This window comes from Pseudophryne corroboree, chromosome 9 (genome assembly GCF_028390025.1).
Source record: "Pseudophryne corroboree isolate aPseCor3 chromosome 9, aPseCor3.hap2, whole genome shotgun sequence".
NCBI classification, from domain to species: Eukaryota; Metazoa; Chordata; class Amphibia; order Anura; family Myobatrachidae; genus Pseudophryne; species Pseudophryne corroboree.
This window is the reverse complement of record NC_086452.1, coordinates 112,651,135-112,678,767: the sequence shown is the minus strand read 5'-3', so window position 1 is coordinate 112,678,767 and position 27,633 is coordinate 112,651,135. Positions and strand designations below refer to the sequence as shown.

Below are 27,633 nucleotides of genomic sequence, written 5' to 3'. Positions count from 1 at the left end.
GGCAATAGTAAAGTGGTCGGCTACCTTACTTGAGAATTTGTATACTATGGGTAGGGATGACGTTGCTTTATATTTACGCAACGTTCATGATTCTGCAGGTTTTATGGTAGAATCCATGAGAGACCTGGGTTCCATGGCTGCGGAAATTTCTTCCATGTCTGTTTAAGCTTGTCGGGGACTGTGGCTGCGCCAGTGGTTGGTCGACGCGGAATCCGGAAGGAGTGTGGAGTCCCTACCCTATACAGGTCAGCCTCTCTTTGGGGAAGCTCTAGACACGTGGATATCCACCGCTACGGCGGGTAAGTCTCCGTCCTTCCCTCAGCAGCACCTGTTACGAAGAAATCTTTCTCTTCATCTGCACCGCAGTCCTTTCGGCCTAACAAGCCCAGAAAGGCCAGAACATCCAATACCTTCTTTAGGGGAGGTCGGGTTAAGTCCAAGAAACCTGCTGCTGCAGGTTCCCAGGAACAAAAGCCTACTTCAGGTACCCTAAAGTCCTCCGCATGATGGTGGACTGCACGCCCCTGCGGTGGGGCCAGTGGGAGCGAGACTCAGACACTTCAGTCATGTCTGGGTATTGTCCGGCTTGGATCCCTGGGTGATAGATATTGTGTCTCAGGGATACAGGCTGGAATTTCAAAGTCTCCCTCCTCATCGTTTTTTTCAAGTCAGGCTTACCAACTCTGTTGGAGGACAGCACTGTACTACAAGACGCTGTCTAAAAGCTGGTGGAGGCACAGGTCATTGTGCCAGTGCCACCTCACATGCTGACCAAAGGTTACTATTCGAACCTTTTTGTGGTACCGAAACTGGATGGTTCGGTCAGGCCCATTCTGAACCTAAAATCATTGAACCCCTTTCTAAGAGAGTTCAAGTTCAAGATGGAGTCTCTCAGGGCGGTGATATCAGGTCTGGAAGAGGGGGAATTCCTGGTATCACTAGATATCAAGGATGCGTACCTCCACATTCCGATCTGGCTGCCGCATCAGGCTTATCTCCGCTTTGCATTGCTGGACTGTCATTACAAGTTCCAGGCCCTGCCATTCGGCCTCTCCACAGCACCGAGGGTGTTTACCAAGATGATGGCAGAAATGATGATTCTCCTCCGCAAACAGGGGTTGACCTTCATTCCATATCTGGACGATCTGCTGATAAAGGCATTGTCCAAGGAGAAGCTACTGCAGTCCATTGTTCTCACAACACGACTGCTCCAGAGTCACGGTTGGATTCTGAACCTTCCAAAGTCACATTTGGAACCAACCCAGAGGTTGTCATTTCTGGGAATGATCCTGGATACGGAAGTGCAGCGGGTGTTTCTTCCGCAGGAAAAGGCGTTGGTGATACAAGCTATGGTCCGGGATGTCCTGAAGCCACACCGGGTGTTGGTTCATCAATACATTCGCCTATTGGGAAAGATGGTGGCCTCTTACGAGGCTCTCCAGTACGTGAGGTTCCACGCTCGGACCTTCCAACTGGATCTCCTGGACAAGTGGTCAGGATCTCATCTCCACATGCACCAGAGAATTCGTCTGTCGCCAAAGGCCAGGATTTCACTCCTCTGGTGGCTCCAATTACCTCACCTTCTGGAGGGACGCAGGTTCGGGATTCAGGACTGGGTCCTTCTAACCACGGACACTATCACCATCCAGGGGAGTGGGGTCTCCATCTGGAGGTGTTCACGGAAATAACAGACCTTTGGGGTTTGCCCCAAATAGACATGATAGCCTCTCGTCTTAACAAGAAGCTTCGGCGTTATTGTTCCAGGTCGAAGGACCCACAGGCAGTGGCAGTGGACGCCCTGGTGTCTCCGTGGGTGTTCCAGTCAGTGTACGTGTTTCCACCACTCCCAATCATCCCAAGAATCCTAAAGCTCATAAGGAGAACAAGGGTTCAAGCGATCTTCATTGCCCCAGACTGGCCAAGAAGGGCTTGGTACGCGGACCTTCGGAATCTACTGCAAGAAGAGCCGAGGCCTCTTCCTATTCGGGAGGACCTGCTGCAGCAGGGGCCGTTCGCCTACCAAGACTTACCGCGGCTACGTTTGATGGCATGGAAGTTGAGCACCTGATTCTTGCTCAGAGGGGCATTCCGAAGAAGGTTATTCCTACCCTCATACAGGCTAGGAAATGGGTAACGTCTAAACATTACCATCGTATTTGGAAGAAATATGTCTCTTGGTGTGAATCGAAGAAGTTTCCTACGGTGGAGTTTCAACTGGGACGTTTCCACCTATTCCTGCAAGCAGGAGTGGATATGGGCCTGAGGTTGGGTTCTGTAAAGGTCCAGATTTCGGCCCTATCCATTTTCTTTCAGAAACAATTGGCTGCCCTCCCTGAGGTTCAGACCTTTTTTAAGGGAGTTCTGCATAGCCAACCTCCCTTTGTACTGCTTACGGCGCCCTGGGACCTTAACGTGGTTTTGCAGTTCCTCCAGTCGGATTGGTTTTAGCCTCTACAGGAGGTAGACGTCAAATTTCTTACATGGAAGCCGGTGACGTTGTTGGCCTTAGTTTCTTCTAGACGTGTGTCTGAGCTGGGGGCTTTATCCTGTAAAAGCCCTTACTTGATCTTCCACGAAGATAGAGCGGAGCTCCGGACACGTCAGCAGTTTCTTTCGAAGGTTGTGTCGGCATTTCATATCAACCAACCTATTGTGGTGCCAGTGGCTACTGACTCCTCAATCACATCAAAGTCCTTGGATGTTGTAAGGGCTCTGAAGATATATGTGAAGAGAACTTCTCGTCACAGAAAGTCGTATTCTCTGTTTGTCCTACATGATCCCAAGAAAATTGGGTGTCCTGCTTCTAAGCAGGCGATCTCTCGCTGGATCAGGTTCACTATCCAGCATGCTTATTCTACGGCAGGACTACTGTGTCCAAAATCTGTTAAGGCCCACTCTACTTGTAAGGTGGGGTCTGCCTGGGAAGCTGCCCGGGTTGTCTCGGCATTGCAACTTTGCCGAGCTGCAACTTGGTCTGGGTCGAACTTGTTTGCAAAGTTTTACAAGTTCGATACTTTGGCCTCTGATGATCTGAAGTTCAGTCAATCAGTTCTGCAGGAGCCTCCGCGCACTCCCTCCCATTCTGGGAGCTTTGGTACATCCCCATGGTACTAATGTGGACCGCAGCATCCTTTAGGACGTAAGAGAAAATAGGATTTTGGTACCTACCGGTAAATCCTTTTCTCGTAGTCCGTAGAGGATGCTGGGTGCCCGCCCAGTGCTTCGTTTTCCTGCAAATGTTATTTGGTTCAGTACCACTTTGTTTAGTTGAGTACTGCATTGTTACTTGGTAAGTAATGTTTCAGCTGTTGCTGAGGGTTCAAGCTTAGTTGGCTTGACGTGCCTTGTATGTGTGAGCTGGTATGAATCTCACCACTATCTGTGTTATATTCTTCTCTCAAAGTATGTCGTCACCTCGGGCACAGTTTCTAGACTGAGTCTGGTAGGAGGGGCATAGAGGAAGGAGCCAACCCACACTCTCAAACTCTTAAAGTGCCAATGGCTCCAGGTGGACCCGTCTATACCCTATGGTACTAATGTGGACCCCAGCATCATCTACGGACTTCGAGAAAAGGATTTACCGGAAGGTAGCAAAATCCAAATTTTTTCCCCCCGATGTTTCCCTGATTTTTTTTTTCTTTTGTTACAGGCTATCCAGATTGATCGCCTGTAAAAAAAAACAAAAAAAAAAAACCCTTTCTCCTGAAAACACACAGGTTCAGTGAAACCTGTGTGTTTTTTTAAGGTAGAAACAGCCCCGTTTATGCACGGAAACGGGGCTGTTTCTGGGGCAGGCAAAACTAAATCCCAGATGAGCGGGACAACCTGTAGCGTTCCATGCCCGCTATAGCAGGCTGGGACTGCAGGCATCCGGAAGCTGTCCTCGGCATGGTGACCCTCGGCAGAGAATCGGGGCAGCGCCGTGACCGCATCTCCCCCCCCCCCTCCTCCTCCCTCTGCAGCGGTCACATGACGGCGGAGAGGCCATGTGACTGGGGGAGCCGGAGGAGCAGCGCTGCACTGTAAGCTGTCAGGAGCTGGCACCAGGTGCAGCTTCAGGTAACCCCCGAAAGCCACCGCTCGTGCTGGCTTATTGGGGGTAATAGGATAGCCCACAGTGGGACAATTAGCCCAGGTAAATTACCGGGGCTAATTGGATATCCCCCCAAGGCTTAGTAAATAGGCCACATAATCTCCGTAGTTTAAAACACTTCAGTAGGTAGAAAACCGATATTTCAAAGGACTTACTGTGTGCAGAAGTCTGTTAAAATGGAAGTGCTGGTTTATTCCTTTAACACAACAGCAAAAAGTAACTGTGTGCATCCAACTCTCACCCAGTAGTCATACTGGCCTGGTTCCTGTTAACATGGGGGGACAATGAGTGTGGGAATTCCCTGACAAAGTGGTAGTCTGTACCAGGCTTTGACCTGGTGTGCTGGTTCTATTATAGCATGGAAGTAAGTGGTGTATGATCTACCTGCCATATTGGGAACCAGTGCTAGACCTATCGGTATGTCCCTGGAGCCTCTAGGTCAAGTGTTCCCAACCTGGGGTGTGATAGCATTTCAGGGGGTATGACAATGCTTGGATGGCTGGCACTGGCCATACGAGCCCTCAAGTTCTGTTGGCCTAAGCTGTCTAGCCAAAATGCAGACATTTAACTTTATCTTCAAAAGTGTAGGGGGTGCGAGCAGGGTTGGCTGGTTTAAACCAAATTTTGGTTTGTTTTTTTAACTAAAAATAAAAAACACATTATTTTTTTTATTATGCTGTTAGTACAGGCACAGCTATTATACTTAAATAGTGTTTTGATTCAAAATGTTTAATGCCAGTGACATTCCCAGCTCCTTGTGTGTGTGTGTGTGTGTGTGTGTGTTTTCTCTGAAAAGTGCTTTTGCGTTTTCCATTTTGTATTACTATTCAGATTTATTTACTTATAATAAGTAGGACTAATGCTTAACTTGTTCTTATTTTCAATGTCTTCTATCTATGCGTGTACTTTGTATGTATTAATATATTTAGTCTATCTACATATATTCATTCAGATGTAATAGGAATAATAAGCTGTAAAAAAATTGTTTTATTCTTTTAGTCCCAGAAAACACAATTTCTAGCATAAACACACTGCACTCATTTGAACAATGACATGATAATAATATTGTGTTCAGGGATTGTATCCATTTAATTGTTGCTCCTGCACACACACTATGCAGTCATGTAGAAGTAAAACATGGCTGATCGAGGTTTCTAATACGTGATTAAAAAAAGTTTTAATTAAAACATTAATGCAAAAAAATAAATAAAATTGGTTTACACCAAAAAAGGCGTTTTAAACCAAAAAAATGCGTTTTTGTTTTAAAAAATAAATAAAAAATATTATTATTATTTTTTTCCTTCAAACCCTGGGTGTGGGTGGTGGAGGGGAGCAAAAAGAAAATGGGCCTTTTTCCTGATCTAGAGCAAACTATTCCCCTGCAAACTAACACTGGCAAGCCTGGGGCATTACATAACCCAGCAAGCCTTGACAGCCATTGATTGTCTGTGCTGTACTTTCTGAGCATAAGCACTCTGAAGAGATGTGATGTTAAGCGCCCAACACACTGGGCGATGGCAGCAATTTGGACGATGAACGATCTTAATGATGATAGTTATCGTCCAAATTGTTTTGCATTGCAAAACGTCAGGAAACCAACGGTGAAAAACTGCGGGGACACACATCGTTCATTGTTGGTGCATACACACTAAACCAGAGGTTCTCAAACTCGGTCCTCGGGGGCCCACACAGTGCATGTTTTGCAGGTCTCCTCACAGAATCGCAAGTGAAATAATTAGCTCCACCTGTGGACCTTTTAAAATGTGTCAGTGAGTAATTAATACACCTGTGCACCTGCTGGGTTACCTGCAAAACATGCACTGTGTGGGCTCCCGAGGACCGAGTTTGAGAACCTCTGCACTAAACGATATGAACGATATATCGGTAATTTCTAAATTATAGCGTTTATATCGCCCTGCAACATCGCCCAGTGTGTACAGTGTTTTACTTCAATGTGTTGGCACAGGATTGATTGAGTGCTAAGAACATTAGCTCTACTCTGGCTAGAACAGAGTTTCACCTTATCCTAGGGTTGGTCTGAAAACGGTCTTTCACTGTTGTAGGACAAATGCATTTCTCCCATTATTTTGTAGTATTTTTAGTTCTGTCCCTTGACTTTGTATATATTCATCTGTGAATGTTGCTTTCATCTGCTAGCTGCACTACCCCTTAGAAACTGTTACTCGTATCACTAGTCAGAAGCCCGAGTGCTGCTACATGCAACCATTTTTCTCTAACGTCCTAGAGGATGCTGGGACTCCGTAAGGACCATGGGGAATAGACGGGCTCCGCATGAGACATGGGCACTTTAAGAAAGACTTTAGACTCTGGGTGTGCACTGGCTCCTTCCTCTATGCCCCTCCTCCTGACCTCAGTTTTTAGACTGTGCCCAGAAGAGATGGGTGCACTGCAGGGAGCTCTCCTGAGTTTCCTGCTAAGAAAGCATATTTGTTAGTTTTTTTCTTATTTTCAGGGAGCACTGCTGGCAACAGACTCCCTGCATCGAGGGACTGAGGAGAGAGGAGCAGACCTACTTAAATGATAGGCTCTGCTTCTCGGCTACTGGACATCATTAGCTCCAGAGGGAGTGGAACACAGGTTCGTCCTGGGCGTTCATCCCAGAGCCGCGCCGCCGTTCTCCTCACAGAGCCGGAAGAAAAGAAGAAAGAAGACTCTGAGGCGGCAGAAGCCTTTAGGGTGCTTTACTGAGGTAACGCACAGCACTGCAGCTGTGCGCCATTGCTCCCATACACCTCACACACTCCGGTCACTGTAAGGGTGCAGGGCGCAGGGGGGGCGCCCTGGGCAGCAATGAATACCTCTCCTATGGCAAAATGACCTATATACATGTACAGGTGGGCACTGTACATGTATATAAAAGAGCCCCCGCCATGTTTTACAAAGTTTGAGCGGGACAGAAGCCCGCCGCCGAGGGGGCGGGGCTTCTCCCTCAGCACTCACCAGCGCCATTTTCTCTCCACAGCACCGCTGAGAGGAAGCTCCCCGGACTCTCCCCTGCTTGACACACGGTGAAAGAGGGTTTTAAAGTAGAGGGGGGGGCACATAATTGGTGATTATACATTACAGCAGCGCTACTGGGTAAACATTCTGTGTTTTTCTCCGGGGTCATATAGCGCTGGGGTGTGTGCTGGCATACTCTCTCTCTGTCTCTCCAGAGGGCCTAAAGGGGAACCTGTCTTCAGAAAAGAGTTTCCCTGTGTGTGTGGAGTGTGTCGGTACGCGTGTGTCGACATGTTTGATGATGAAGGCTCGCCTAAGGAGGAGGGGGAGTGCATGAATGTCAGGTCGCCGTCGGCAACGCCGACACCGGACTGGATGGATATGTGGAATGTCTTGAATGCTAATGTAAATTGATTGCATAAGAGATTAGATAAGACTGAGGCTAGGGATCAGTCAGGTAGTCAGACCATGCCTGTCCCAGTGGCACCGGGACCTTCTGGGTCTCAGAAACGCACATTATCCCAGATCACTGACACAGATAGCGACACTGATTCAGATTCCAGTGTCGACTATGAGGATGCAAAATTACAGCCAAAAGTGGCTAAAGGTATTCGTTACATGCTCATTGCTATTAAAGAGGTTTTGCATATTACTGAGGAACCCCCTGTCCCTGACACAAGGGTACTCATGTATAAAGAGAAAAAGCCTGAGATCACCTTTCCGTCCTCATTTGAACTAAGCGAATTGTGCGAAAAGGCTTGGGAATCTCCGGACAGGAGACTACAAGTTCCCAAAAGGATTCTTATGGCGTATCCCTTCCCACAAAAGGACAGGATACGATGGGAATCTTCGCCTATAGTAGACAAGGCGTTGACACGCTTATCCAAGAAGGTGGCACTGCCTTCCCAGGATACTGCTACCCTCAAGGATCCTGCGGATCGTAAGCAGGAAGTTACCATGAAGTACATTTACACACATTCTGGTACTATTGTTAGGCCGGCTATGGCATCGGCCTGGGTTTGTAGTGCTGTCGCAGCATGGACAGATTCCTTGTCTACGGAGATTGAGACCCTAGATAAGGATACCATTCTAATGACCCTAGAACATATCAAGGATGCTGCGTTATATATGAGGGATGCTCAAAGAGACATTTGTTTACTTAGCTCCAGAATAAATGCTATGTCTTTTTCTGCTAGGCGACTCTTGTGGACCCGACAGTGGACGGGGGATGCCGACTCAAAGCGGCATATGGAGTCGTTGCCTTACAAGGGGGAGGAGTTGTTTGGAGAAGGCCTCTCGGACCTTGTCTCTACTGCTACGGCTGGTAAATCGAATTTTTTACCTTATGTTCCCCCACAACATACTAAGAAGGCACCTCATTACCAAATGCAGTCCTTTCGTTCAAATAAAAGCAAAAAGGTACGGGGATCGTCCTTTCTTGCCAGAGGTAAAGGCAAGGGAAAAAAGCTGCACACAGCTAGTTCCCAGGAGCAGAAGTCCTCCCCTACGTCGGCAAAATCCACCGCATGACGCTGGGGCTTCCCTGGGGGGGTCAGCTCAAGTGGGGGCACGTCTTCGATTTTTCAGCCACGTCTGGGTTCACTCACAGGTGGATCCCTGGGCAATAGAGATTGTTTCTCAGGGATACAGGCTAGAATTCGAAGAGATGCCTCCTCGACGGTTTTTTAAATCGGCTCTGCCAGCTTCTCCGTCAGAAAGGGAGTTAGTGATAACTGCAATTCAAAAATTGTATCTGCAACAGGTGATAGTCAAGGTTCCTCTTCTCCAGCACGGAAAGGGGTATTACTCAACCCTGTTTGTGGTTCTGAAACCGGACGGTTCGGTCAGATCCATTTTGAATCTGAAATCCCTGAACCTGTACTTGAAAAAGTTCAAGATGGAATCACTCAGAGCGGTCATCGCCAGCCTGGAGGGGGGGGATTGGATGGTTTCCCTGGACATAAAGGATGCTTACCTTCATGTTCCGATTTTTCTTCCTCACCAGGTGTTCCTGAGATTTGCGGTACAGGACTGTCATTACCAATTTCAGACGTTGCCGTTTGGGCTTTCCACGGCCCCGAGTATTTTCACCAAGGTAATGACGGAAATGATGGTGCTCCTGCGCAAGCAGGGTGTCACAATTATCCCATACTTGGACGATCTCCTCATAAAGGCGAGATCTCGAGAGAAGTTACTGGACAGCGTGTCACTGTCTGTGAGGACGTTGCAACAGCACGGCTGGATTCTCAATATTCCGAAGTCCCAGCTGGTTCCTACAACGCGTCTGACCTTTTTGGGCCTGAATCTGGACACAGAACAGAAAAAGGTTTTTCTTCCGATGGAAAAGGCTCAGGAGCTCATAACTCTGGTCAGGAACCTATTAAAGCCAAAAAAGGTTTCAGTGCTTCACTGCACACGTGTCCTGGGGAAGATGGTGGCATCGTACAAGGCCATCCCCTACGGCAGGTTCCATGCGAGGACTTTTCAATGGGACCTACTGGACAAATGGTCCGGGTCTCATTTACAAATGCATCAAAGGATCACCCTGTCTCCCAGAGCCAGGATATCTCTCCTGTGGTGGCTGCACAGTGCTCACCTCCTGGAAGGCCGCAGGTTCGGCATTCAGAACTGGATCCTGGTGACCACGGACGCAAGCCTCCGAGGTTGGGGAGCAGTCACACTGGGAAGAAATTTCCAAGGTCTCTGGTCAACTCTAGAGACTTGTCTCCACATCAACGTCCTGGAGTTGAGGGCCATATACAATGGCCTACGTCAAGCGGAGGCATTACTTCGGGACAAACCGGTTCTGATTCAGTCGGACAATGTCACAGCAGTGGCTCATGTAAACCGCCAAGGCGGCACAAGGAGCAGAGTGGCCATGGCAGAAGCAACCAGGATTCTTCGCTGGGCGGAGAATCATGTAAGCGCACTGTCGGCAGTGTTCATCCCGGGGGTGGACAACTGGGAAGCGGACTTCCTCAGCAGACACGACCTGCATCCGGGAGAGTGGGGACTTCATCAAGAAGTCTACGCACAGATCGCGGGTCGGTGGGGACTCCCTCATGGCTGTTCAGATCGGTCTATGTGTTCCCTCCTTTGCCTCTCATACCCAAGGTGTTGAGAATAATACGGCAATGAAGAGTGAGAACAATCCTCATTGTTCCAGATTGGCCACGAAGGACTTGGTATCCGGATCTGCAAGAGTTGCTCACAGAAGATCCGTGGCCTCTTCCTCTAAGGCAGGACCTGCTGCAACAGGGGCCCTGTCTGTTCCCAGACTTACCGCGGCTGCGTTTGACGGCATAGCGGTTGAACGCCGGATCCTAGCGGAAAAAGGTATTCCGGAGGAGGTCATTCCTACCCTGATTAAGGCTAGGAAGGACGTGACATCGAAACATTATCACCGCATATGGCGAAAATATGTTTCTTGGTGTGAGGCCAGGACTGCTCCTACAGAGGAGTTCCATTTGGACCGTTTACTTCCTTCCTTCACACAGGAGTGAATTTGGGCCTAAAATTAGGATCCATAAAGGTTCAAATTTCGGCCTTGTCCATTTTCTTTCAAAAAGAATTGGCTTCTCTTCCTGAAATACAGACATTTGTGAAGGGAGTGCTGCATATTCAGCCTCCTTTTATACCTTCGGTGGCGCCTTGGGATCTTAACGTGGTATTAATTTTCCTTAAGTCACCTTGGTTTGAACCACTCAAAACAGTGGAGTTGAAATATCTCACTTGGAAGGTGGTCATGTTGTTAGCCTTAGCTTCTGCAAGGCGTGTTTCGGAATTAGCGGCTTTGTCATATAAAAGTCCCTATCTGGTTTTTCACGTGGATAGGGCAGAATTGAGAACTCGTCCTCAATTCCTGCCTAAAGTGGTCTCATCTTTTCATATGAACCAACCTATTGTCGTGCCTGTGGCTACGCGAGACTTGGAGGATTCAAAGTCACTTGATGTGGTCAGGGCTTTGAAGATTTATGTGGCCAGAACAGCTAGGGTCAGGAAGACAGAGGCGCTGTTTATCCTGTATGCAGCCAAAAAGGTTGGCGCACCTGCCTCAAAGCAGACTATTGCTCGCTGGATCTGTAACACGATTCAGCAAGCACATTCTTCGGCAGGATTGCCATTGCCAAAATCGGTTAAGGCCCATTCCACTAGGAAGGTGGGCTCTTCTTGGGCGGCTGCCCGAGGGGTCTCGGCATTACAGTTGTGCTGAGCAGCTACTTGGTCGGGATCAAACACCTTTGCAAGGTTCTATAAGTTTGATACCCTAGCTGAGGAGGACCTCCTGTTTGCTCAATCGGTGCTTCAGAGTCATCCGCACTCTCCCGCCCGTTTGGGAGCTTTGGTATAATCCCCATTGTCCTTACGGAGTCCCAGCATCCTCTAGGACGTTAGAGAAAATAAGATTTTACACTTACCGGTAAATCTATTTCTCGTAGTCCGTAGTGGATGCTGGGCGCCCGTCCCAAGTGCGGACTTCTTCTGCATGACTTGTATATAGTTATTGCTTACATAAGGTTTATATTATAGTTCATCGGTTTGGACCGAGACTATGTTGTTTGTTCATACTGTTAACTGGGTAATTTATCACAAGTTATACGGTGTGATTGGTGTAGCTGGTATGAATCTTGCCCTTGGATTAACAAAAATCCTTTCCTCGTACTGTCTATCTCCTCTGGGCACAGTTTCTCTAACTGAGGTCTGGAGGAGGGGCATAGAGGGAGGAGCCAGTTCACACCCAGAGTCTAAAGTCTTTCTTAGAGTGCCCATGTCTCCTGCGGAGCCCGTCTATTCCCCATGGTCCTTACGGAGTCCCAGCATCCTCTACGGACTACGAGAAATAGATTTACCTCAGGTAAATTGGGCACAGGTTGGGCACAGGTCTGGGGGGTTCTACTCTCATTTAACCCCGTTTTCAAAGCCCGCAGCGCCCGGTGGGGATGCCAGCAGGGGGAGCAAGCCTGACCTGTAGCCCCTCCCTCAGATTTAAATAGATTTAGATTTTGGGCAGTATGGATGGTGTAATGGTTGGCATTACTGCCTCACAGCACTGAGGTCATGGGTTCGATTCCTACCATGGCTCTAACTGTGTGGAGTTTGTATATTCTCCTCGTACTTGTGTGGGTTTCCTCCGGGTACTCCGGTTTCCTCCCACAATCCAAAAATATACTGGTAGGTTAATTGGCTCCCAACAAAATTAACCCTAGCATGATTGTGTGTGCGTGTACATGTGATAGGGAATATAGATTGTAAGCTCCACTGGGGCAGGGACTGATGTAAATGAGCAAATATTCTCTCTGTAAAGCGCTGCGGAATATGTGTGCGCTATATAAATAACTGGTAATAAATAATAATAAATAATTTACCGGTAAGTGTAAAATCTTATTTTTGTCTCCTTTTTTTTTCTTTCTTTTTCTCCATTCATCATTTTTCCATTTGCATGTTACAGCTTAATTTAGAGCTTAGATTACATGAAATGATGAGTTATCTCTGTTTCACTAATGAATATTTCTGCTGCGGGGTACACTGGGCTCCACAAGGATACACATTGGGGGTGTAGAGTAGGATCTTGATCCGAGGCACCAACAGGCTCAAAGCTTTAACTGTTCCCAAGATGCACAGCGCTGCCTCCTCTATAACCCCGCCTTTGTGCACAGGAGCTCAGTTTGTAAGTTGGTGCCATGCAGTAAGCAGGCACATAACAGGAGGACTGGCTTTTGCAGGCTATTGATAGCTTTTTTTGAAGAAATCTAAAGAAGAATACTTCTACAAGACTTCAGGGCTGCAGCGTGTAAAGTCACATAGACTTTTCTAACTGCAGCTCCATCACTCCCAGTGGCTCTGTATACTCCGGCGCCCTGGTTGCCGGGTCACTGCAGCGGGGGCTCCGGTTCTTTCCAGCAACAGTCACACACACTCCGCTGTCGTCCTGGATCACATGGCTGCAGGTACGGTGGATAAGTGGTCTCTTTGGCCACACTTTACCGCGATCCAGCGCGGCCGTGGGTGTGCTGGCGTGGACACTGTTATTGGGCTGCCGCTCCACTAGCCACCAGGGACATTGGGCACAGGTCTGGGGGTTTCAGCTCTCATTTAACCCCGTTTTCAAAGCCCGCAGCGCCCGGTGGGGATGCCAGCAGGGGGAGCAAGCCTGACCTGTAGCCCCTCCCTCAGCCCCAGGGCGCCATTTCTGTATATATTCCCGCCCTGGAGCTGCATTTCTCTCCCTCACTCCCTGTCAGCAGCCATCACAGACGGAGCTGAGCTGTTCCTGGAACTGCTGGGGCAAATCCTCCTCTGTAAAGCCGCCTGATCGCCAGCGCTGTGCATTTTACAGGACACTTTTAAGTATTCTACCTGTCACTGGGACAGTGTTAGTTAAGAAAGAGTGCATACATTCAGGGTTGTGTGGGTACAAACACCCTGTGAAATACATCCAGTGTTCACTGTGCTTTGTTATATCTATTGTTGACACATAAAGCTATACTGAGTTACTTTGTATTGCTCATCCATTGCAGTTTTTATGGTGCATAATTTCTGCATGGTACGCTTGTGACTATATATGTGTGTGTGCATGTAGCTGCTGCGTGGCTGTCTTATTGCAGGGTATTTCACTCAGCATGCTATTCCTATATTCTATAACCTGTGGGGGCTAAGTGTATCAGGTTTTCTGTATAATATAGGATTTTTTTCATAAGATATACTTGCTGTGTATTTTTACTTGTGATTTATAGTCACCCTATATATCTCTTGGATTCCCGGTAGTTGTGCTGCCACAGTCACACATAACAGGGAGTTCTTGCTAGGTGTATCGCTGCTACAAATTGTACCAGGTTACCCAATATTGTGCTTACTATTATGTCCGCTACAAGAGGTAACAAAGCTGGGGCTTCTCCCACACCTTGTGGTGGTGATGCTGCAGACATTTTGGAGGAAAATTTGGCAGCAGAGAGTTCAGGTTCAGGGGGTTCCTTACCCCCCAGTGGGTCAGTAGCACCAGGGGCAACAAATGACCCACCTTGGGCTACATTTTCTGCGCTATTAAATACGCTTGTAACTAAATTGGCGCCCCCTGTGGGACCACCTGTGCCATTGCAGCAGTTTATGGTCCCTGCTATTAATCCGCCATGGGCAGATCAAATCTCTACACAGTTACAGTATTTGAACCGGTCACTGACTAAATATAAGTGTCACTCTCTCCTGCCTAAGACTAAGTCGTCTTCTAAACGGGCCATTACCTCCTCCCAATCCACTGTTATCCCGGACACGTCCTCTGAGGAGGATGGTGCATATACTGATCCCACAGACACTGACTCAGATGTGCCTGATGGGGAAGGGAAGTCATTGGTGGATGTCCCTGATCTGATTGAGGCAATTAGGCTCATTCTTCAGGTGTCTGATGATCCTGAGCCTGAGGCTGTCTCTAAAAAGCCGGATTGGTTTAAACGTAAGAAGGTGGTTAAACAAGTATTACCCCATTCTGAACACCTGGTTGACATACGTCAGGAATCCTGGGAAAATCCGGGGACAAAATTCACACCAAATAAGAGTCTGTTGGCTCGCTATCCTCTCTGTACGGAGATATGTAAGAATTGGGAAACTCCTCCGCCTGTAGATTCACATGTGGCGCGCATGGTAGTTTCCTCTGCTCTGCCAGTAACTACCGTCACCTCTCTGAAGGAACCGATGGATAGACGTGTGGAGGGCTGTTTGAAAGCGATTTACACCCTAACGGGGGCTGTGCATGGGCCAACCATTGCAGCAACATGGGCTGCTGAAGCTGTTGAGTCGTGGGCTCAGGAGCTAGAGGCGGCGCTGCCTTCTAATGCATCTGAGCATGCTCGACAGTATCTCTCATATATTACCACAGCTTCTCCTTAAGGAGGCAGCATCCGATGCTGGCGGCCAAGGCTGCTACTACGTCCGTCTTGGCCAGACGTATCCTTTGGTTGAGATCCTGGTCGGTGGATATGGATTCCAAGAAAACCCTGGAGGTGCTTCCTTTCAAGGGAGACATTCTCTTTGGAGAAGACCTCAATAGGATTGTGGCTGATCTGGCTACTGCTAAAACAGCTTGCCTATCTAGTACGGCTCCTTCCACGCAGAAGGCTAAAAGTACTTTCCCTCTGCCCTTTTGTCCTCAAGGTAAAGCAAAAGGTCAGGAGAACCCAAAGCAAGCTCGTGCTTCCAGACCTGCCAAGCCCTGACTGAAATGAGCCTGAGCCGCCCGTCAGCCTGCTTCCAAAACTGACAAGCCTGCCGCATGACGGGGCGGGGGTCCGACTTCTAGGTTTTGCCCAGGAATGGTTGAAGACCACTTCCGATGCCTGGGTAAGGGAAGTCGTCACTCGAGGTTACGCCGTACACTTCAAGAATCGTCCCCCTCATCGATTTTGCCTGACAGCTGTTCCTCTGGACCTGACAAAGGCAAACACTCCGCATTCGGTGGTACAATCCCTCTTGACCACAGGAGTGTTAGTACAGGTGCCTCTGGCTCAGAGAGGCAAGGGGTACTATTCACCGCTGTTTCTAGTCCCGAAACCGAACGGGTCCTCTCGGCCCATTCTCAATCTGAAGTCCTTGAACAAGCATGTGGAAACTCTGCTCTCTATTGTTCTGGCCTTGGAGCCTTGGGACTTTATGGTCTCCCTGGACATACAGGATGCCTACCTGCATATTCCTATTGCAGTGTCTCATCAGCAGTGGTTTGCAGTGGGCAACCTTCATTACCAATTTTGGGCGTTACCCTTTGGTTTGACAACGGCTCTCCGAGTTTTCACCAAAGTTATGGCGGTCATGACGGCTACACTCCGCCGTCAAGGTGTCAGGATCCTACCGTACTTGGACGATTTGTTGATCCTGGCAAATTCCCCAGAACTTCTCCTGTCTCATCTCGATCTGACGGTCCAGTGCATGAAAGCCCACGGGTGGCTGATCAACTGGAAGAAATCCTCCCTGGTTCCTGCTCAAAGCATGTTGCATCTCGGAGTTGTATTGGACACTCTCACAACCATCGGTTGTTCTTGTCTCAGGAGAAAGTCCTGAAGCTTCAGGACAGGATTCAATGCTTCCTATCTCATCCGCAAGTGACGATTACATTCGTCAATGCAAGTGCTAGGTCTCATGGTGTCGGCTTTCGACATGATGGAGTATGCTCAATAACATTCTCGCCCTCTGCAGAAGTTAATTCTAACCAAGTAGGACGGCCTGCCTCACCGGATCAGATCTCACATGGTCTCCTTGCCTCCACAGGTCTGCCTGTCACTGAGCTGGTGGCTTTAGGACCAACGATTGAGCAGGGGCCGTCCCTTCTGGATATCCAACTGGGTCCTTCTGACGACGGATGCCAGTCTGAGAGGTTGGGGTGCGGTGTTGGAACAACACTCTCTTCAGGGTCGGTGGACCAAGGAGGAGTCTCTACTCCCAATAAATATTCTGGATCTGCAGGCAGTGTTTAATGCGTTGACAATGGCCCAGCATCTGATACAGAACAGACCTGTTCAAGTGCAATCGGACAACGCCACCACGATGTTAAATATCTCTTTTGCGAGGTACACTTGGCTCCACAAGGCGCCCACCCTGACGCACTTAGCTTCTTTGGGTTGGTATGGCATAGCCGGTGACACCCTCTACTGTGGTGAGTGTGTGGTGTAAATGGCTACGAGCGATTGTCGTCTCTGGTACCTGCTACTGCATTGGGCTGGTTAACGAAACTGAGCTCCTGTGCAAGGAGGCGGGTTATAGAGGAGGCGGCGCTGTGCATCTTGGGAACAGTCAAAGCTTTGAGCCTGTTGGTGTCTCAGATCAAGATCCTACTCTACACCCCCGATGTGAATCCTTGTGGAGCCCAGTGTAGCTTGCAGAAAGAGATTTAACAACTGTAAGTTCTTACCATAAATCTCGTTTTTCCCTTGTGCTTACTCTTTTACGAATATTAATGTCCTATTGAAAATTTATAAATAATCTGGTTTCAGGTCACAAGACAGCCCTACTACCAACATGACTGATATAAAGAATTTTCTTTATGCTTGGTGTGGAAGTAAGAAAAAAATTCCTAGTTATAACAGCCATGCATCCATGAACAAATTTGGACGGAGAATTACGAGTGAGGTAAGGTTTTCTCACTTTTGTGTGTCTGATACTATTTTCTAACTGCTGAAGCGCCAAGCATACAAATCAATTAGATATTTGCAAATTATGCACCACATACTATACATTATCAGAACATTAAAACAGTTAAGTGTTGTCTAGTTTGTCCATATTTTGATTCTTAAGGCTGGGTATGCATTGCACCAACAGAGCGGCCGGACTAGTTAGGCATATACACTTATAGGCTGGCCGCTCCGTTAGTCAGTCCTGTCATCAAGCCATGTGGCCATTTGAATTTGTCCGCCCAGCTGTGACGTCATTCCCTTCAGCAAGTGTACGGGCAGTTTGGCAACAGCCTGTGCACACAGCCAGATGCGCCGATATATCGGCCATTGGCTGTGCTGCACAGCCAAGTTGATATGTCTGTGAATGACGTAGTTCAAAGACCTATATTGTATGCATACACCACTGACCCGCTAGGAATATATCGTCTGTTCGCTCGAACAGCCGTTCTATAGCTTAGTGTGTACCCAGCTTAAGATGTTAAAATTCATGTCTTATGTAGCTGTAGGGCAGGGATGGGGAACCTTCGGCCCTCCAGTTGATGTTGTTGAACTAAACATCCCAGCATGCCCTGCAACAGTTTTAGCATGGCCAAGTAGCAAAACTGTAGTAAGGCATGCTAGTATATGTAGTTCAGCAACAGCTGGAGGGCCAAAGGGTCCCCACCCCTGCTGTAGGGGGACAAATGCAAACACTGTGCGGTCTGGGAACTTTCAATGTATTGAAAGCCAATGAAACTCACACTTAAGGCTTATAAATACAGCATTAAACAATTTTCCACTGCGACTTTTGTTAATGCTGGAGAGTTGTCCATCAATAGCAGCTATAGTCATAGTTGCATCTCTTTGCAGCGTAAATAATGCTGGACATACACTGTCAGATAAAATGCCTGTAGTTTTTTCTGCCACTGCCGATATCCAGGCCATACACGGTGAGAGATCTCACTGTGTATGTCTCGTGATATCGGCGCTCCACCCCTAGGAAGGAGACGTTTCCCCAGGACACGTGTGTGTGTATGTGTATGTATGTATGTATGTATATATATATATATATATATATATATATATATATATATATATATATATATATATATATACGGGTGGTCTTCAGTATGCCGCCTGTCGGGATCCCGGCGCTCAGTATACCGGCGCCGGAATCCCGACAGCCGGCATACCGACACTTATTCTCCCTCGTGGGGGTCCACGACCCCCCTGGAGGGAGAATAAAATAGCGTGTCACGCGCCACCGTGCCCGCAAGGGGCTCATTTGCGCTCGCCACACTGTCGGTATGCCGGCGGTCGGCCTCCCGGCGCCGGTATGCTGGTCGCCGGGAGCCCGACCGCCGGCATACCATACTACACCCATAGAAAACGCAACAGTATCTTTATCTTGCGCCAAGTTCAAAGCAGCACAACGGGAGAGGTCCCTGTTGGAGGACCTCAATAGCATACAGAGTAAAAAACAGTTTCCCAAGTGCGCTAAATAAGACTATATCTACAATGATTCTTCCAGTGTTGTTTCCATAAGTCAGAAGATTTGTATCTGGGAACCTGTAACGGACACCCCTCACCAAGATGGTCACCCAAACAAGGGGCCCAAGGCCAATTAGTAAAAAATTGTTTTAATAACACATGTTAAAACAAATACAGTTTTCACATAAAATTCCTCATATAGTGTTCATAAAGATGTGTTTAAAATGATGACAATAAAGGATAACCAGTATGTTCGTTGTGTGGTCTTTAACTCTAGATACTCCCTCACCTTTTTCAAGGTGCGAGCTTAAGAGGGAGATAGGGGATATAGGGGAGATCAGCACTACAGTAGCGCTGCAGGAGGATGTCATACAGCCGCCCGAACTCACGGCAGTGTCCACCCGGCTCCAGCAAGTGTGACCTCACTTGCTGGAGCCGGGTGGAAGCTGCCGTGAGCGGTGCGGCTGTGTGACATCCTCCTGCAGTGCTGTGCTGTAGCGCTGATCTCCCCTATATGCCCGCGACTGTCCCTCGTCTCCCTGCGGCTCTCCCCCCTCTCCTCTGGGTCCCACATCTCAGTCCGACATTTTTTTATGTCGGACTCAGATGGTCGAAAAGGGGTCCAAAACCTGTCGGTTTTGGCTCCGTTTTCGACACAAGCACGTGGATCGGCAGATATTCCGCCGATCCACGTGCTTTTCGACAAGTTGAAATTCATCGCCTTGTCGAAAAATTTTGTGTTATATTGAATAGGTCGAATCGTGATTCGACCTTAAAAAGTCCAAATCTGCCGTCTTTTCGACAGACGGCAGCTTTCGACTTTAATTGAATATACCCCCAAGTATGTACAATTTTGTGCTAGAGAATGAAAAATATGTCCTCACTGATGAGCACCCTGCACCAATAGTGAACACTACTTAAATATACCCCAAGGATGTTTGTCCACTTGGAGTGATGAAAAGCACCTTTCTATTCGTCTAAGGATAGCAGTATTTTTAGTAGTTCAAAGAGAAGTTAACTTCCAACCTGCCATTATTTGCAGCCTGCTGGCAAGTAACAAATCCATTCTGTTTCCTTTGTTGTAATTGCGGGGTTAGAGAGACTCCATAGGACACTGTCATCTTTGCTGTATACTTGTGGGCCGTGATAGGCTTCCCATCTAGAAGTTTGTTGTATATTTGTGGAAGGGAATAATGGAACTGTGAAGTAACTATTTTGTATTATTTTTGTCTGAGAAACTAATACTGTGTCCCTTGTCTTCCATAACATTTGTAAATCGTCTTTGGTAGCGGTTTAGAAAGGATTGCAATCTGTTTTGTTCATGACATTTATTCCAATAGGTTCAGGTCGATGGATATGATTACCTGGGCAAGGGGATTTCTAACACCAAAAAGGAGTCTCAGAGAAATGCAGCCAGAGACTTTGTAAAATACCTGGTTCAAATGGGCGAAATCAAAAGTGACGAATTACCGTCAATCGCGGTGGGTGACATCTGTAAACTATCGTTTTTTTGTTCTAAAGCAGGGGTGGGGAACCTTTTTTCTACCAAGGGCCATTTGGATATTTATAAAATCCTTGGGGGGGCCATACAAAAATGATAAACTGAAAAATGAGCCTACGCCCCAGTAGATATGCCCCAGAAAATGGGTGTGGCCACATGCCACACAGAGCGTGGCCAATTAAAATGGGACATGATACACATATGCCCCCAATAGTGCAGTGCCAGATACACATATGCTGCCACATTGCCAGATACACATATGCTGCCACATTGCCAGATACACATATGCCGCCACATTGCCAGATACACACTGCCCCAGCAAGTGCCAGATACACACTGCCCCAGCAAGTGCCAGATACACACTGCCCCAGCAAGTGCCAGATACACACTGCCTCGCACATGACCCCCACCCCACTGTGCTGCTCACCACTGCTGCTGCTGTGTGTCAGGGGAGGAGAGCGCAGCGTGCACCTCTCCTGCCCCTTAGTGCTCAGTCCGGCAGGCGGCGTGTCTCAGCTGTCAGGGGCCAGGCAGGAAGGTGAGTGCAGCTATGTCGGGTGGGTGCGGCATATAGAACCTCACACCAGCTGCCGGTTCGTGAGCCAATCAGAGTTCGTGGACCTGCAGTGGCTGCTCCTGATTGGCTGTCGGTCTGCGAACTCTGATTGGCTCACGAACCGGCGGCTGGTTTTAGATACTACATGCCGCTGCCACTGGACATAGCTGCGCTCTCATCCCTGCCCTGACAGCTGAGACACACTGCCGCCGGACTGAGTACAAAGGAGCAGAGGAGGTGCGCTGCGCTCTCCTCCCCTGACACACAGCAGCGGCCCGTAACAAGTGGATTTGTGGGCCTTATACGGCCCGCGGGCCTGAGGTTCCCCACCCCGGTTCTAAAGGAATAACTTCTGCAAGATTGTTAGTCAGTTATGTTTCTCCTTCATCCACTAGGGGCCACTGGAGTGCAGATACAATGGGGATATAGTAGGCAGTAACTGGGAGCTGGCACTTCAAACTTATAACCATGTGACTAGCTCCTCCCCTACTATGTCCCCCCACCAAGCCAGTCTTTAATTTGTGCCCAAGGGAGCTGGTCACTCTTGGGACTTCTCCTGAAGATTTATTTTTATTTATTCTTTTCTTTACACCCACAGACTGGCAGCTCTGCCTCTGCCAGTGTGCAGTGGAGCTGCCGGCGGGGTCCCATCGCAGCTGCGTGCGGCTTGGGATGGATCCCAGGCTGATGGAGACGCTGGCTCTCTGGAGATGGCCGGACACATCTGCGTGCGGCACGTGTCAGGGCCACTCTATCAGCAGAAAACGGCAGTGGTAAGTATACCCCCCCCCCCCCCCTCGGCCGTGGCTCGCATTGCCAGCGGGGGATGCAGGGCTCCACCCGCTACGATTGTGCTGATGCTTCTAGAGTTTAAATTAGGCGCCATAACGGGGGCGGAGCTTAACCCCAACATGGGCCTCAGCTCCCGGCTGCCCCGGCGGCTCTGCGCGCGCTGACGGACATTTTTCTTACTGCATTGGAGACTCCTCTGACCGGACTCTGCTGCTTGCGGCGAGAGTCGGGGTCAGTTCCTCAGTCGCCCGGCAACACGGCAGCGGTGAGTATAACCCTGGCTTCTGTTAGCATAAGCTAGGGCATTTCAGTTCTCTTTGTTAGAGGGACCGCTATCGCCGTTTTTAAAAAAAATAGGCGCCATATCCTGGGGGGGGGGCTTAAACCCGACTTCAGCTCTCAGCTTCTCCAAGGGGCCCCTGGTTCGTGAATATAGAGCCACTGTGGCTCAGCACAATAGCAGATATAGTGGTTAGAGCTACAAACCAGCATCCCACCACTTCCACCGCAATTTATTCTAATAACAGGGACATCCAGGTACAGACCTGGGTTCAAGTCCCTCATATCTTCACCTTGCCACATTGAATTTTTCTTCGGCTTTTCACACAGGCATGGCCACCATTTTATGCAACCAGCTGAGCTTACAAAAACAGGTATTGCGCCTGTTTTACTAATTTAGCTATTCACTACATACAGGGCGGGTACTGTCCTCCCTTTACTATTCCTTTGTTTCACACTTTTTTCTTGTAGTGGGCTAAGATCAGAGTCTATTGACAACGCCACAGGTGATACTAATACTGTTTGTAATTTGGGGAATGTGTGTGGCATCAGACAGTGAAACGTGCCTGTCACTGCACGTTATAGTGCAGGGATTACGTAGGGCTACATTTCTTTAACCCCCTTTTCTCTGACGTCCTAAGTGGATGCTGGGACTCCGTAAGGACCATGGGGAATAGCGGCTCCGCAGGAGACTGGGCACAACTATAAAGAAAGCTTTTAGACTACTGGTGTGCACTGGATCCTACCACTATGACCCTCCTCCAGACTTCAGTTAGAATCTTGTGCCCGGCTGAGCTGGATGCACACTAGGGGCTCTCCTGAGCTCCTGGAAAGAAAGTATATTTTAGTTTTTTTATTTTACAGTGAGATCTGCTGGCAACAGACTCACTGCAGCGAACTGGACACCATTAGCTCCAGAGGGATCGACCGCAGGACCCGACCTTGGTGTTCGTTCCCGTAGCCGCGCCGCTGGCCCCCTTACAGAGCCAGAAGCAAGAAGTGTTCCGGAAAATCGGCGGCAGAAGACTTCAGTCTTCAACAAGGTAGCGCACAGCACTGCAGCTGTGCGCCATTGCTCCTCATGCACACCTCACACTCCGGTCACTGATGGGTGCAGGGCGCTGGGGGGGGGGCGCCCTGAGGGCAATATAAGACACCTTGGCTGGCAAATCTACACCATATATAGTCAGGAAGGCTATATAGGTGTAAAAATACCCCTGCCAGAATTCCAGAAAAAGCGGGAGAAGTCCGCCGGAAAAGGGGCGGGGCCATCTCCCTCAGCACACTGGCGCCATTTTTCCCTCACAGCTTCCCTGGAAGGACGCTCCCTGGCTCTCCCCTGCAGTTGTCAAGCTACACAAGGGTAAAAAAGAGAGGGGGGGCACTAAATTTAGGCGCAGTATATATAAAATAAGCAGCTATAAGGGAAAACACTCATTTATAGTGGGATCCCTGTGTTATATAGCGCTCTGGTGTGTGCTGGCATACTCTCTCTCTGTCTCCCCAAAGGGCTTTGTGGGGTCCTGTCCTCTGTCAGAGCATTCCCTGTGTGTATGCGGTGTGTCGGTACGGCTGTGTCGACATGTTTGATGAGGAGGCTTATGTGGAGGCGGAGCAGATGCCTATAAATGTGATGTCACCCCCTGCGGGGTCGACACCTGAGTGGATGGTGCTGTGGAAGGAATTACGCGTCCGTGTCGACTCCTTGCATAAAAGGTTTGACGACATACCAAATGTGGGACAGCCGGCTTCTCAGCCTGTGCCTGCCCAGGCGTCTCAAAAGCCATCAGGGGCTCTAAAACGCCCGCTACCTCAGATGGCAGACACAGATGTCGACACGGATACTGACTCCAGTGTCGACGACGACGATGAGACTAATGTAACTTCCAGTAGGGCCACACGTTACATGATTGAGGCAATGAAAAATGTGTTGCACATTTCTGTTACCCCCGGTACCACAAAAAAGGGTATTATGTTTGGAGAGAAAAAACTATTAGTAGCTTTTCCTCCATCTGAGGAGTTAAATGAAGTGTGTGAAGAAGCGTGGGCTTCCCCTGATAAGAAACTGGTAATTTCTAAGAGGTTACTAATGGCGTACCCTTTCCCGCCAGAGGATAGGGCACGTTGGGAAACATCCCCTAGGGTGGATAAAGCGCTCACACGCTTGTCAAAGAAGGTGGCACTACCGTCTCCGGATACGGCCGCCCTGAAGGAATCTGCTGATAGAAAGCAGGAGGCTATCCTGAAGTCTTTATATACACACACAGGTGTTATACTGAGACCAGCTATTGCTTCAGCATGGATGTGCAGTGCTGCAGCTGCATGGTCAGATTCCCTGTCGGAAAATATTGATACCCTAGACAGGGACACTATATTGCTAACCGTAGAGCATATTAAAGACGCACTTTTATACATGAGGGATGCACAGAGGGATATTTGCCGGCTGGCATCTAAAATTAGTGCAATGTCCATTTCTGCCAGGAGAGGGTTCTGCCTTATAAGGGTGAGGAGTTGTTCGGGGATGGTCTCTCGGACCTCGTTTCCACAGCAACAGCTGGGAAGTCTACATTTTTACCCCATGTTCCCTCACAGCCAAAGAAAGCACCGTATTATCAGGTACAGTCCTTTCGGCCCAATAGGGGCAAGCGGGTTAAGGGCGCGTCCTTTCTGCCCAGAGGCAGAGGTAGGGGGGAAAAGCAGCCAGTTCCCAGGAGCAAAAGTCCTCCCCCGCTTCCTCTAAGTCCACAGCATGACGCTGGGGCGACACAGGCGGAGCCAGGTACGGTGGGGGCCCGTCTCAAATATTTCAGCAATTAGTGGGCCCGCTCACGGGTGGATCCCTGGATCTTTCAAGTAGTATCTCAGGGGTACAAGCTGGAATTCGAGACGTCTCCCCCCCGCCATTTCCTCAAATCTGCCTTACCAACCACTCCCTCAGGCAGGGAGGCAGTGTTACAGGCAATTCACAAGCTGTATTCACAACAGGTGATAGTAAAGGTGCCCCTACTTCAACAAGGACGGGGTTACTATTCCACAATGTTTGTGGTACCGAAACCGGACGGTTCGGTGAGACCCATTTTAAATTTGAAATCCTTGAACACATATATAAAAAAATTCAAGTTCAAGATGGAATCGCTCAGGGCGGTTATTGCAAGCCTGGACGAGGAGGATTACATGGTATCACTGGACATCAAGGATGCTTACCTGCATGTCCCCATTTACCATCCTCACCAGGAGTACCTCAGATTTGTGGTACAGGATTGTCATTACCAATTCCAGACGTTGCCGTTCGGTCTATCCACGGCTCCGAGGGTCTTTACCAAGGTAATGGCCGAAATGATGATACTCCTTCGAAAGAAGGGAGTTTTAATTATCCCGTACTTGGACGATCTCCTGATAAAGGCTAGGTCCAGGGAGCAGTTGTTGGTCGGGGTAGCACTATCTCGGGAGGTGCTACAACAGCACGGCTGGATTCTAAATATTCCAAAGTCACAGCTGGTCCCTACGACACATCTACTGTTCCTGGGGATGGTTCTGGACACAGAACAGAAAAAAGTGTTTCTCCCGGAGGAGAAGGCCAAGGAGCTGTCATCTCTAGTCAGAGGCCTCCTAAAACCAAAACAGGTGTCGGTGCATCACTGCACGCGGATCCTGGGAAAGATGGTAGCTTCCTACGAAGCAATTCCATTCGGCAGGTTCCATGCAAGAACCTTTCAGTGGGACCTGTTGGACAAGTGGTCCGGATCGCATCTTCAGATGCATCGGCTGATAACCCTGTCTCCAAGGACAAGGGTGTCTCTGCTGTGGTGGCTGCAGAGTGCTCATCTTCAAGAGGGCCGCAGATTCGGCATACAGGACTGGGTCCTGGTGACCACGGATGCCAGCCTTCGAGGCTGGGGGGCAGTCACACAGGGAAGAAACTTCCAAGGACTATGGTCAAGTCAGGAGACTTCCCTGCACATAAATATTCTGGAACTAAGGGCCATTTACAATGCCCTAAGTCAGGCAAAACCCCTGCTTCAAAACCAGTCGTACTGATCCAGTCAGACAACATCACGGCGGTCGCCCATGTAAACCGACAGGGCGGCAGGAGAAGCAGGACGGCGATGGCAGAAGCCACAAGGATTCTCTGATGGGCGGAAAATCACGTGTTAGCACTGTCAGCAGTGTTCATTCCGGGAGTGGACAACTGGGAAGCAGACTTCCTCAGCAGGCACGACCTCCACCCGGGAGAGTGGGGACTTCATCCAGAAGTCTTCCAACTGATTGTAAACCGTTGGGAAAGGCCACAGGTGGACATGATGGCGTCCCGCCTCAACAAAAAGCTAGAAAAGGATTGCGCCAGGTCAAGAGACCCGCAGGCGATAGCTGTGGACGCTCTAGTGACACCGTGGGTGTACCGGTCGGTTTATGTGTTCCCTCCTCTTCCTCTCATACCAAAGGTACTGAGGATAATAAGGAGAAGAGGAGTAAGCACTATACTCATTGTTCCGGATTGGCCAAGAAGAGCTTGGTACCCAGAACTTCAAAAAATGATCTCAGAGGACCCATGGCCTCTGCCGCTCAGACAGGACCTGCTGCAGCAGGAGCCCTGTCTGTTCCAAGACTTACCGCGGCTGCGTTTGACGGCATGGCGGTTGAACACCGGATCCTGAAGGAAAAGGGCATTCCGGAGGAAGTCATTCCTACGCTGATTAAAGCTAGGAAAGAAGTATCGGCAAACCATTATCACCGCATATGGCGTAAATATGTTGCGTGGTGCGAGGCCAGGAAGGCCCCAACGGAAGAATTTCAGCTGGGCCGTTTCCTGCACTTTCTACAGTCAGGGGTGGCTATGGGCCTAAAATTGGGTTCCATTAAGGTCCAGATTTCGGCTCTGTCGATTTTCTTCCAGAGAGAACTGGCTTCACTACCTGAAGTTCAAACTTTTGTTAAGGGAGTGCTGCATATTCAGCCCCCTTTTGTGCCTCCAGTGGCACCTTGGGATCTCAACGTGGTGTTGGATTTCCTAAAGTCACATTGGTTTGAGCCACTTAAGACCGTGGAATTGAAATATCTCATGTGGAAAGTGGTCATGTTGTTGGCCTTGGCTTCGGCCAGGCGTGTATCAGAATTGGCGGCTTTGTCATGTAAAAGCCCTTTTCTGATTCTCCATATGGATAGGGCAGAATTGAGGACTCGTCCCCAATTTCTCCCTAAGGTGGTATCAGCCTTTCATCTGAACCAACCTATCGTGGTGCCTGCGGCTACTAAAGACTTGGAGGCTTCCAAGTTGTTGGACGTAGTCAGGGCCCTGAAAATGTATGTTTCCAGGACAGCTGGAGTCAGAAAGACTGACTCGCTATTTATCCTGTATGCGCCCAATAAGTTGGGTGCACCTGCTTCAAAGCAGACTATTGCTCGCTGGATCTGTAGTACGATTCAGCTTGCACATTCTGCGGCTGAGCAAGAAAAAAAGCAATTGGTTTCCCCAGCACCCTGAATGATAACAGTAACCAGATATAAATCCCACATGATAATAGAATTCAGAGATCTTCGTTACACATATTTGCGCAAATGTGTAGTTAAGCCCCAAAGCCGCATCAAGGCCTCTCTGTATATTTGGGGTCCCTAGCGCTATATCTAGGTGCAGGGTGTGGCACCCCAAAACACCAGAATGAGCCAGAAAGCCCAGCGTGGCATACCAGTGTAAAAAACTATAGTGTTAATAAATTAGTATTTAGGAAGCCGAAGCTATAGAGAGGGTGATACAAACATGAAATGTAATTAAAATAGAGAAATAGTGTTAGAAAATTAATAAGTGAAAAGTGTTAATAGAATGTAAAGG

The 27,633-nt window shown here is 48.8% G+C and overlaps 1 protein-coding gene across 2 annotated transcripts in view; it reads left to right on the top strand.

Annotated features, from left to right (window-relative positions):
• Window positions 1-27,633, top strand: part of LOC134957687 (ATP-dependent RNA helicase A protein-like) — a 699,701-nt gene that overhangs the window by 36,509 nt on the left and 635,559 nt on the right. For both annotated transcript variants that reach the window (XM_063939766.1, XM_063939767.1), the window contains exons 2-3: window positions 17,029-17,164; window positions 20,019-20,159. In XM_063939766.1, coding sequence (XP_063795836.1) covers window positions 17,054-17,164; window positions 20,019-20,159 — 252 coding nt within the window. In that variant the 5' untranslated portion in view covers window positions 17,029-17,053. The remainder of the gene's footprint in view (window positions 1-17,028; window positions 17,165-20,018; window positions 20,160-27,633) is intronic.